General features: G+C 36.1%; 1 protein-coding gene across 1 annotated transcript; it reads left to right on the forward strand.

Annotated features, from left to right (window-relative positions):
* Positions 1 to 1211: 1211 nt before the first annotated feature.
* Positions 1212 to 2067, forward strand: LOC120068116 (heavy metal-associated isoprenylated plant protein 39-like). Its single transcript, XM_039019813.1, has 3 exons — positions 1212 to 1345; positions 1485 to 1560; positions 1653 to 2067. Exons 1-3 carry the CDS (start codon positions 1220 to 1222, stop codon positions 1955 to 1957), a joined length of 507 nt encoding a protein of 168 aa, XP_038875741.1. The 5' UTR covers positions 1212 to 1219; the 3' UTR covers positions 1958 to 2067.
* Positions 2068 to 13407: the final 11340 nt, after the last annotated feature.

The raw sequence follows: 13407 nt of genomic DNA on the forward strand, positions 1-13407 counted from the left end.
ACTTATTACAAATTTAAAGGCATAAAAAAGTAAAACTAAAATTTAGAAACCAAATTATTTTTAAATAATAAAATAAAGTATGAGAATATAAACCTCTTATCCTAAGAAAAGAAATATATCGATTATGGAAAAATTCTTAACACCAAAAGTGTGCTACTCAATTTGTTCACATATAAATTTCATCGTCATAAAGTTTGTAACCCCATATTAATATCATTGGGTCCTCTATGTTCGAAGTGTATTTTTTAACCTCAAAATCCAAACATATTCCTTTCTTTCTATTTCCTTTCAAAATCCAAACATTCCCCTTTTGCTTTATCTTCTTATTTAAACCATTCTACTTCTTCAACAATCATATTTCTAAGCTTCAAATCATATATACCTCCAAATATTTAAAGAGTTAAAAATACTTCCTCTAATAATGGAGATCGATAATTATTTGACCATTAATTTTAAATTTTGTGAAAATTAAACTTATAAACACTATTTCTATTTATTGGTTTATTTATTTTTTGTTATTTGCTTCTTAAAAGTATTCTCAAAACACAAGAAAAATATTGGAAACTCTAAAAAGCAGTTTCTAAAAACATAAGTTTGCTTTTAAAATTTGGCATTAAATGTATACTAATTATGAAACAATAAATAAAATAAAAAAAAATATGGCAATAAAATTGTAAGAATATCAACACACTTTTCAAAAATGAAAAATAAAAAACTAAAAGATTATTAAACGGAATCTTACTTTTAAAATTTATAACAAATTAGTATTATAGTGGAAACTTACCTGATATATTTTCATAGAATTAAATTGTTTACCAATTTTAAAGTCTAGAAAGTAAAGTGATCATACACTGAATGGCCACAAAGTTAAAATTATAAAAATTCAATTTTTACCAACTAAAGTTTAGAAACAAATTATTTTATAAATACAGTAAATGGAATATGAGAATTTGACAATCCTAAGGAAAAAAAATATATCAATTACAAAAAGAATTCTTAGTACTACACAAATGTACTCCATTCTTTTACACTGTAAATTTGTTTTTCGTAAATTTCAGTATACCTACATTAATTTCGGGGTCCTCATGATTTTGAAAAGTATTTTCTTACCACAAACAATAATAATAATAATAAGTCTTGAAACGACGACTTGGTTAGGGTAGACCTGACTTTTGGTTTGGCTGTGTCATTGAACCGTGGCCTTCAAGGAATCACAATAATGGCGTCCTTTCTATTTCCTATTAAAATCCAAACGTTACCCTTTTGCCTTATTTTCTTATTTAAGCCATTCTTCTTCTTCTTCTTCTTCAACAATTCAAATTCTCAGACCCATCTCAATATGAGGGTGAGTTTCAATTCACTTCACTTTGTTTCTTTTTTGCTCTGTTTTTTCTTGTTTATTCATGGGTTTTCTTTATCTCTCTGTTTTCTTAACTCAATTCCTCTCTTTTGATCTTACTAACAAAACAATTTTCCTTGTGCAGAAAGTTGTGTTGAAGTTGGACATACATGGTGACAAAGGAAAACGAAAGGCTTTGAAAGCAGTCTCTGTTCTTCAAGGTAATCAATTACTCAACAACCCTTTGCGATTTCTTCTATTTTTCTTTTCTTTTCTGAGAGATGATCTGAGCTAAAATGTTTGTTCTTTGAAGGAATTGAATCGATTGCCATGGACATGAAGGAGAAGAAGCTAACAGTAATAGGGGAAGTTGATCCGGTTGACGTAGTTGCAAAGGTTCGAAAGCATTGGCCGAACGCCGATATCGTCAGCGTCGGCCCAGCGAAGGAAGAGAAGCCTGCAGCAAAAGGAGGAGAGAAGCAAACAGGAAAGATTGAAAGTGAAGCAATTGAAGAGATGGTTAAATTGCACCAATGCTATGGTTATACTGGTTATGGAGGTCCTCATTATCGTGTATATAGTGTAGAGGAGAATCCTCATTCTTGTACCATATCTTGAATAGTATCGATTAGTTCTTAGATTGAGTATCAAATTGTTAGTGGCAAATTAAATATGTATACCTCAACTACCATTTATAATATTTTATATAATGTTCTTCTTTGGTCCCATCTCCATTTTCAAAATTTCTCATGATAGAAATGATTTTAGAATGATAGTATTAAAGTTTTCATTCTCCCATTTCAAGATGATTACAATCTTATATCTTCGTTTTGTTAGTTGCTTTTTTTTAATAGAATTAAGTTGTTGTCGTATAGCCATTCACTAGACATTGAAGTCTTGTAGACGATACTCTAAAGTTTTTGAATAGATATAAATATCTAAAATACACAGAAAGGATACACATGTGAACATAATATGGACAATTATTAAAAAAAAATCAAATTATACATAATTAACTATGAAATAGAGTAGAACATTAACTTTAATACTATGGTTGGGGATTAAAAGAAATTTAATTCTACTCTTTTAAAAAAATTGATACATTAATATAAAAGGGGTTATGAGAGATGAAATTCTTTATCTTCCTATTTTATCCTTAATTTTTAAATAAATATGTATTATATCTTCAATTTTAATTGTTTGCATCTTTTCTTCTTATTTATGTGGGCTATTTTACGTTTCATTTTTTACGTGTCTTTTCCTAAGAAAAAATAACGAAAGAGGGATTGTTGGATAGCAGGGAGAGGAGAGAACAATGGGGCATGTGTACATTTTTTTGTATGGTAGATAGTAAATTTAATTATGAACTCATGCACAATTTTTTAAATCAATTTTATAAAACATATTCCCATTTTATTGTCTCTATAAATCAACCTATTTCGAGAAGTGACCAAATAAATATTTATCTACTTTATAATTTTTTCTCTTTCTTTGCTTTTATTGATGTGGAATATTTAAAATTTAAACTTAGTTACAAATACATTCATTCAAAAATCTTATATCTGCATTGAAAATTATGTTTCAAAATTTTCTACCATAGCTTTGTTATTTATATATATTTTTTAAATGATGAAGAAATAGATGTATTTAATTTTCAACAGTTTGATATTTGATTTAAAAAGTGGAATCGTTATCAAATCACGATTGTTATACATATTAGATTATTATGGTTATTTTTACCTTTCAATTTTATTGAGTCAATGATTCAAACTTATATTATTTCTAAATTAAAATAAAAATCTTAGAAAAATTCGAAATTACATAATATAATTTTTAATAAGTTTAAGTACGATAAACAATAAATATATAGTTTTACATTCACAGTAAATATATAATTTATTTGATAACAACTATTTACTAATGGAACTTCACAGAAATATAAAGTCTCAATCAAAATTTAAATTTTATAAAAAAAAAAAAATTGTCATAAACTTTTTAAATCCTGTGTATCTCACACGTGTCTCTATTTAGTTAGTTTAAAAGGAAAGAAAATGGAAAATTGCAAAAATCATCTAGTATGGTGGTAGTTGTGATATACCCTAAAACTTACCCAATTATAGAAATTTTAGTAATTGTATACATTTGAGGGTTCAATTTTTATTAGTTGGGGGTCCAAATTCTATAACCATTGCAAGTTTGTGAGTCCAATTTTAATATGTATAAGTTTGAGGGTTCAGTTTTTACAATTGAAATTTTAAGTGTGTAATTACAATTACTACCATGATGTTATTTTTGCGACTTGTAAAAAAAAAAAAAAAAAAAAAAAAAACTATTACTAAAATTGAAAATTTGATCTTTAGAGGATGAAAGAAGGACCTTGGTATAATAAAATAGACTTCTTCCATCCAAACAAGGAAGAAGAATAAGGGAGGACACATTTTTTGCTTATAGGAGGAAAGTTCAAATGGCATAAAATGTTAATTTGTTGATCTTCTTCAACTGATTTAATGGTTTTGATAACATTAAAGTAGCTAAGTTTTATACCATTTTAAAAAGTTTCATAGGTACGTGGATATAAAACATTGAAGGATCTCTTACCGAAGAGTTCCATGAGCGTGTTCGGATCACTCTGATCTCACAGTGACCGAAATACAACAATATACATTCAACTGTATAGTTATGCAAACAAATCTTAATTAACGGCATGTTATGAACAACAAAATAACAAGGGAATGAGTTGCCATACTAGTTGAAGACAATCTTCAATCTTCGGAACTCAACGCAGTGGAACCCTCAAAGCAATCTACCAATGCCCAGCAACAGCGTCAACAACAGCAGCACGAACAACCGCACGAACACGAACGTTGTGGGGACGACACCACCAGAAAAGAGCCCTAGGTATTCTCGGAGTGAAAACCCAAAGCGTGGTCTTTGGTGAATTTAGTAGAGGAAGGAGAAAGCACGGATCGTGTAGACGATAAGCAAGTGGGAGGGAAAAAGGCACTATCGCATAGCATGATACTTATCGTTTAGGAGAAGCTACATGATCGTGTAGGTTTACTGAACGATCGTTTAGGAAATGGTATACGATCGTTTAGTAAAATCGCCACACACTACGATCATTTAGAGAAGCTATGCGATCTTGTAGGAACAAGTGTGCGATCGTTTAGGCGCGAGGTAGACGATCGTTTAGGCAGAAAGGTACTATCACATAGGCTCTCGAAATGCTTTAAGCGATCGATTAGCTTTTCAACCAATGCGTGCCTGTGAATTCTTTTGGACGATCGATTGAACGATTCAAAATTAAACAATTTCATTTTTATTTCATCGGTTACAATAACCAACTCTTTCCCACTAACCACGTCTAAACGTGATTTTTGGATTAGTTATCATATAATTATCAATTTTAATAATAAATATAATCATATTATATTTTTATCCTATAGTTTGATATCACATATCTACTATAGTATTTTCTCCTCTACTTGATATAAATCATCTAATTTCCTCCAAAATAATGTATCTCATACATTTAGCCAATTATATCATATATAATTAACCAGTCCAATTATATCAAATATAATCAAACTTCCTCTTATCAATTTGAACATTTCAAATTAAACCAAACATTGATTCTCGACTTTATCTAAGCTACCCAAGGGACCTAATGGACCTGTGGCTCGAAGCTCCAACGGTCCGTGAATAGCTGACTAAACTCTTTAACCACGAGATCCACCGTCCGTTAGCTATTAGACATTCCACTAAAGACCAACAACTGAACTCTTCTTACCACAAATATATTTTTGTGTCCATCGAATATAACCAATCATGAGTAAGATGACCCTTCATAGATGTTCGTAAGTACAGCTGCGCCAAATTACTGTTTTTCCCCTATTGTTACATCTCACTCCTTAAGTACCACATCTTGTTAATTATGATATTTACTTCACATCTTGTTTTTTGCTCGGTTATTTGTTTTATTTGCTTTACCACAAAACAATAAAAATAAAATCCCTGGTTATCTATATGTGACTCAAGCATGTATGTGGTGACAATAAGTGGACCATGTCTTGAGTGATAACCAAAATGGTCTGTAGTATATGGATAAAGGAGGGAAACCTTATCCTGGTAACACTACGAATGCAGCCCGCTTTGTGGAATGGTCATAAGTGTTGTGACTTGTCACAGATGGTCTGATCCTAATCATTCGTGTTGGGGACATGCGAGCAGGGGGCGTCCTATACAAAGAATTTATATAAGACCTGAGCATGAAGTGTTAATGTCTCGTTATATAACACCGTTCATGACAGAGACTTCACTTCACTAGGATGACCATAGGTAATATGATCTCAATCCTGAGTGAGTTGGGAACTCCTACCATTGAGGGTGGTCCTTTGATTTATATAAGTGCAAGTGGCCAGGTCGTCGATTCAAACCTACCATTTTGGGGATTCGTCTGATATGGGAGCTGGGAACTCAACTACACAAGATGGAATTCACTCCTTCCCCGAGGCAGTGGTAAGTAGATAGATGGCTTCCTTAAGGGCTGATTCCGGGGCTTGAACTATGTGGTGCCACACACCTTCTCTTGGCCCGAGAGATGTTCACACATAGTTGGACTATGTTCATTAGAGGAATCGGTGGTACTTAAGGAGCGAGATATAACTACAAGGGTAAAATGGTAAATTGGCCCCGCTGTACTTACGAGCATCTGTGAAGGGTCATCATACTCATGATTGGTTATATTCGATGGACATAGAAATATATCTGTAGTAAGAAGAGTTCAGCTATTAGTCTTTAATGGAATCACTGACAGTTAACGGATGGTGGATTTCGTGGCTAAAGAGTTTAGTCAGCTATTCACGTACCGTTGGAGCTTCGAGCCACAGGTCCATTAGATCACCTGGGTAGCTTGGATAAAGTCGAGAACCAATGTTTGGTTTAATTTGAAATATTCAAATTAACAAGAGAAAGTTGAATTGTATATGATATAATTGGATTGGTTAATTATGTATGATATAATTGGCTAAATGTACGAGATACATTATATTTTGGAGGAAATTAGATATAAATATGATTTATATCAAGTAGAGGAGAAAATACTATAGTAGATATATGATATCAAACTATAGGATATAAATATAATATGATTATATTTATTAATTAAATTAATTGATTAATTATTTGATAATTAACGGGTTAAAACAATGAAAATCGTTTTCATTTTAATCATTCGTGCATTAGTATTATCGCGCGCCCAAAAGAATTCGTGAAAGCGATCGCGAGAGCCTATACAATAGAAGCTCGTTTGTCTAAACAATCGTCTGTCTCACATTTTCTCTAAACGATCATATATATTTTACCTAAACGATCGTTCAGTCTTTCATACACGATCGTGTAGCTCTACTATACGATAAGCATTTCGCTATACGATAGCAGAGTTTCATCTCCCACTTTCTTATCGTTTACACGACACGTTCGCCTCCGTCCTCTACCAAACTCACCAAAGGCCACTCTTTGGGTTTTTTATGCCGAGGATACTCGGGTTTCTCTTGTGGTGGTGTGATCCTCGCTGCAGTGTTCGTGTGCATTCTGATCGTGCTGTTGCAGTCGATATACTTGCTGGGTGCTGGTAGATCTGTAGGAGGTTTTCTGCTACTTAGGGTTCAGACGTTCGAAGAGTATCTTCATCTGGTATGAACCCTTTCCTTGTTACTTATTGTATTCTGAGCATGCCAATAATTAGATTATAAGCATAACTATATGTGTTGAATGTATATTGTTTGTGTTTCAGTCACTGTGAAATCGGAGCGATATAAACCCGCTCATGGAACTCTCGGTATGAGATCCTTCAATTGGTAACAGAGCCAGGTTTCTGATACTCTGATTTCATCTGTTTCAATGAAATAACGTATATATTCATGGTGGGTGCATTTCTATGATGTTTTAAATGTTAATTCTGTTGTGGATGTGCCGGATTAATGGATGTTTTCAGGATGAATTGCCTCGTTTGTTTAATACCTTTTACATTTACGGTTATTTGTAAAGGCCCCTGTGTTTTTGGGCATAAATAATCGTAATCGAGTCTGTATTCAAAATGTTTAAAGTCTTGAGTCGTTCGTCGAACTTTTGGGCAAAGATTGCGGCACTTTCAGGAAGGAGATGATCTAGGGTTGATCGCATCGTGCAGAATAGGTTCTATGCGATCGCTGTCCATCGCATCGTGAAGATGAAGGGGTATGTGATCGCGGTTGAACGCATCGGTTAAACGATAGGGTATGCGATCAAAATTTGGTTGTATCGGGTTGACGATCGGGCACGCGATCGCTGAGTATCATTTAATGCGCGTGCGTGCTAAATGATCGTTTAGGTCAGCAAGCTTCATCGCTTAGTAACTCAAGGTAAATCGTTTATCTATCGTCGCGCTACACGATCGCATGGACAATCAGGCTTCGTAGCCTCATCGTCGTCTACGCGATCGTTTGCAATGTTTCTATCGTCTAGTGCGCATTGAACGATCATCTACCTGCTGGAGTTTGCTACACGATGAAGACCTCCTGGTGGTTCAAGATCCGGTTCGCCCTTGAACCAGTTTGCTCGATGAAAAATGTAATAGATAGGGTTTTCATTCTGGTTTTATGGTTTAAAGGCTCATTACGGTCCATTAATCTCTTTGTTTAATACATGCGATATATGTTTTATATGTCATATGGTATGCACATATAGTAAATCCCACCTAAGGTTATGCATTGATCATGCATCATCTCTTTATTGTAATTGTTATAATTTAGAGAAGCATGATTTTTATTATGTAAGAGCATGCTCATGCATCATATAATATAAGAGTTATATTTATGCATGCATAAAAAACATTGACATGCATCATCTTTATATTATAATTGTTATAGTATAAGGGTGAATGATAACATGTTTGCTTGGTTATTACGTGTTATATAAAAGTTATATAGTAATGGCCGGACATTGCATGAAGCATGACACATAGGTTATTTTATAAATGTTATAAACGCCTCGTTATGCGCAATATTTTTTAGTTGTTTCTTTTTAAGAGTTAAAGAGAAATTAAAACTAAAAGAAATAAGAAAGACATGCATGCTCACTTAGGTTTAATTCATGGTTTCAAAATGTTTAAAACTTGGATCACATAGACTTAAGATCACGGTTCTAATATGATTAGCAACCCTAAGACTTTAATCTTTTAATCAATTTAATAGGATTAAATTGGCTAATAAAAGGTTAAAGTGTAGCAAATCTATTTATAAGGGGCCTTTTGTCTAAGGTGGGTTCTGTCTAGGCTGGGGTATTTAAGTTGACGGAAACGTAACACCCCTACATGGAAACTTACCTGGAAAGGTGAATTAGATAGATTTAATGCATGTATGCAAATTAAGGACAATCGATTAAAATGTTTAAATGTGACAACTTGAACTTGTTTATATTTCATAAATAAACGTTGTTTATGAGCAGGCTTTAAAAAGACCACTTAGACTAAAATCAGTAGTCAGATTGACTAGGTTAATGAATCTCTAGGTAGAACATTCAGTGGGAGGTACTTGGGGCATAAGATGCTTCACTTAAACCTTTCATTTTTCTTCTAAATAGTCCACACCGTGAGATCTATCCTTGGTCTCGCGGCACCTTTGGCGTGTCCTCCCAACGGATGTTGTTTGGGTAGGTTAATATCAAGATGGATGGAGAGAATGTTCATAGTAAGTGGGAGCGAGAAGTGCGACAGGATATCCCTCGGTTTCCCTCGTTAGGTTGAATAAAGTTACTGCGCATCGCCTCGAGGCACCTTGGGAGTGTCCCCCTAAAAGATGACAGTTTTGCGCGTTTTTTTATTTGATCTCCTATAAGAGGATAAGGTAACTTAGTCTCTTGTCCTAATCTGTCTTTTCCCTACGATAAGCACATTAGGGCGGGACTTTGGCACCGAAAACGAGGGGTTACACTTACACGAAAACAGTTAAAGGTTAACAATTCTAGACCGAAAAATGGTGGCTGTTATGTTTAGTTCCAAGAGTTGGTTCTGCCTAATGGTTGAGAATGTCTCATCCCAGTGAAGGGGCAACTGATCACCCCATCGGTGGCGTTTTTCCAGACCTACTGGGGCATCATTGCAAAATAGAAGTCTATAACTTAGGGTACTTGAAACTGTTTTGCAAAAAAAATTGGTTTAAAAGTGGTTTAGCAAAATTAAATAAATATTTGTTCGTATTTTTAGCAACTTTTTCAAATGACTACAACCACCTTATCGTTGTTAAGCGCCAAAAAATTAACTAGCGACAATTTCTCAACATGGAAACACATGATCACGACGATCCTAATTATCGAGGATCTCATATTTGCTCTCACGGAGGCTTGTCCTCTTATTCCAGCTCCAAATGCCGCTCGAAATGTTCGGAAGGCATACAGGCGATGGACAAGGGCGAATGAGAAGACCCGAGCCTATGTCTTGGCAAGTCTTTCTGACGTCTTGGCCAAGAAGCATGAGCCTATGGTCTCAGCCCGTGAGATCATGGAGTCCCTACGGGGGATATTTGGACTACCGTCTGAACAGCTTATACATGAGGCTCTTACATACATATTCAACTCCAAAATGCAAGAAGGCACCTCTGTTCGTGAACATATGCTAAACATGATGGTCCACTTCAATGTGGCGGAGTTGAATGGGTCTACCATTGATGAGGGCAGCCAGGTTAGCATAATTCTGCATTTTTTGTCGGAGAGTTTCCTGCACTTTGTTAGCAATGTGATTCTTAAAAAGTGAAATATAACCTTACAACTCTCCTCAACGAGTTGCAGACATACCAATCTTTACTGAAAAGTAAGGAGAGGCAGAAGGGTGAGGAAAATGTTGCTTCATCCTCAAGGACGTTCCATAGAGGTTCGACCTCAGGAACGAAATCTGCACCTTCTACTTCTAACTCTTAAAAGAAGAAGAAGAAGAAAGGTGGTAAGGGAAAAAGGAAGGCACTTGCTAACCCACCACCTGTTGCCCCGATGAGGCATCCACCAGTTGCTAAGGGAAAGTGTTTCCATTACAACCAAGATGGACATTGGAAGAGGAACTGTCCTCAGTATCTGAAGGAGAAGAAAATAGCCAAGGCGGATAAAGGTAAATGTGATTTACTTGTGCTCGATAATTAATTTAGGTGCCATTAACCATGTTTGTTCTTCTTTTCAGGGGATTAGATCTTGGCGACAGTTGGAGGCTGGTGAGATGAAGATGCGAGTAGGCATCGGGCATGTCGTTTCAGCTGTGGCAGTGGGAGGACTCCAGTTAGCTTTACAGAATAGGTTTCTAATTTTAAATGATGTATATATTGTTCCTAAACTAAAAACGAACCTTATTTCTATAAAGTATTTATTGCAATGTAAATACATTGTTTCTTTCATTTTGAATAAAGTGTTTATTCATAAAGATGGTGTCTTTATTTGCACAGCAAATTTGGAATCGAATTTATATGTGCTAAGGTCGTTAGCCATTAATTCCCTCCATAATACTGAAATATTCAGAACTTCCGTAACTCAATCAAAATGTCAATGAATTTATCCAAAAGAAAATGCCTAACTTTGGCATCTATGTTTAGGGCACATAAATCTCAATAGGATTGAAAGATTGGTGAAGAATGGACTTCTAAGTGAGTTAGAAGAAAATTGTTTACTCGTGTGCGAATCTTGCCTTGAGGGTAAGACGATTAAACGACCTTTTATTGGAAAAGGTTTTAGAGCCAAGGAGCCTCTTGAGTTAGTATATTCTGACCTTTGTGGTCCTATGAATGTGCGAGCCCGAGGTTGCTATGAGTATTTTATCAGTTTTACTGATGATTACTCCAGGTACGGGTATATTTATCTTTTGCAATGGAAGTCTGAATCCTTTGAAAAGTTCAAAGAGTTCGTTGAAAACGCATTAGATAGACGGATTAAAACACTTCGATCAAATCGAGGTGGAGAGTTTTTGGACTCCGCATTCCAAGACTATTTGATAGAACATGGAATCGTTTCCTAACTCTCAGTGCTGAGACACCTCAACAGAATAGTGTAGCAGAGAGGAGAAATAAGACCTTGTTAGACATGGTTCGCTCGATGATGAGTTATGCTTCCTTACCGGACTCGTTTTAGGGTTTTGCAGTGGAGACTGCAGTGTACAAACTGTGTTCCCTCCAAGAGTGTTGCAAGAACACCTTTGGAGTCGTGGAACGGGCGTAAAGCTAGTTTACATCATTTCCGCATTTGGGGTTGCCCTGCACATGTGCTTGAGGCTAATCCCAAGAAGTTGGAACCACGGATTAGGTTATGCCTCTTTGTAGGCTACCCTAAAGGTATACGAGGAAGTTATTTTTATGATCCTACGGAAAATAGGGTGTTTGTTTCAACAAACGCTACTTTCCTTGAGGAGGATCATATAAGAGAGCACAGTCCACGAAGTAAAGTCATGTTGTGTGAGCTTTCCAATGAAACTACTGAAACTTCAACAAAAGTTGTTGAAGAGCCTGCTACATCAACAAGAGTTGTTGATGGGAGTTCATCCAGTAGGTCGGTTCCACCTCAAGAGTTGAGGGAACCTCGACGTAGTGGGAGGGTTGCGAACCCACCCATTTTCTATTTGGGTTTCACGGAAATCCTTGCTATGGTAGCAGATGGTGACGTTGAGGATCCGTTGTCTTACAAGAAGGCAATGGAGAATGTGGATCGGGATGAATGGGTCAAGGCCATGGATCTCGAGATGGAGTCAATATACTTCAACTCAGTATGGGATCTTGTAGATCCGGCTGCTAGGGTTTGCCCTATAGGTTGTAAATGAATCTACAAGCGCAAACGAGGTGCTGATAGGAAGGTACAGACCTTCAAGGCTCGACTTGTGGCAAAGAGTTATACCCAGATAGAGGGAATCGACTATGAAGAGACTTTCTCGCCTGTTGCCATGTTAAAGTCGATCCGCATCCTCCTGTTCATTGCAACTTATTATAATTATGAGATCTGGCAAATGGACGTCAAAACAGTCTTTTTGAATGGCAATCTTAAGGAGACCATTTATATGGTGCAGCCTGAGGGATTCATAGCCCAAGGTCAAGAGAAAAATGTTTGCAAACTGAATCGGTCCATTTATGGACTGAAACAGGCGTCTAGATCTTGGAACATATGATTTGATGCTGCGATCAAGTCATATGGCTTTGACCGAAACGTTGATGAACCTTGTGTCTACAAGAAGATCATCAACGCTTCAGTAGTCTTCTTAGTGTTGTATGTAGACAATATCCTACTCATTGGGAATGATGTAGGTCTACTGACTGCAGTTAAGAACTGGCTAGCGACCCAATTCCAAATGAAAGATTTGGGAGAGGTTTAGTTTTTTCTAGGTATACAGATCTTTCGAGATCGCAAGAACAAAGTGCTAGCACTGTCTTAGGCATCGTACATTGACAAGATGTTGCTCAAGTATTTGATGCAGGACTCCAAGAGGGGCCTACTGCCGTTCTGGCATGAAGTCACTTTGTCTTAAGGAAATGTGTCCTAAGACACCTCAAGAATTTGAGGAGATGAGATGGGTCCCATATGCGTCTGTCGTTGGCAGTTTGATATACCCGATGCTCTGTACTCGTCCAAACATCTGCTACGCTGTGGGCATAGTCAGTAAGTATCAGTCTAACCCAGGCTAGGGTCACTGGACCGTAGTAAAGAACATCTTTAAGTATCTTCGAAGAAGAAGGAATTACAAGCTCGTGTATGGTTCAAGGGATTTGATCCTTACAGGATACACGGATTCTGACTTTCAGACTGATATGAACTCTCGCAAGTCTACATCAGGGTCAGTCTTTACTCTTAACGAAGGAGCTGTAGTGTGGCAAAGCACTAAGAAGGAGTGCATCGCCGACTCCATTATGGAGGTGGAGTACGTAGTGGCTTGCGAAGCTGCTAACGAGGCCGTCTGGCTTAGGAAGTTCTTGACAGACCTGAAAGTTGTTTCAGATATGTCTAGCTCCATTACCCTCTATTGTGATAATAGTGGGGCAGTGGCGAACTCCAAGGAGCCAATGAGTCACCAG

This window comes from Benincasa hispida, chromosome 12 (genome assembly GCF_009727055.1).
Source record: "Benincasa hispida cultivar B227 chromosome 12, ASM972705v1, whole genome shotgun sequence".
In the NCBI taxonomy this organism is placed as follows: Eukaryota; Viridiplantae; Streptophyta; class Magnoliopsida; order Cucurbitales; family Cucurbitaceae; genus Benincasa; species Benincasa hispida.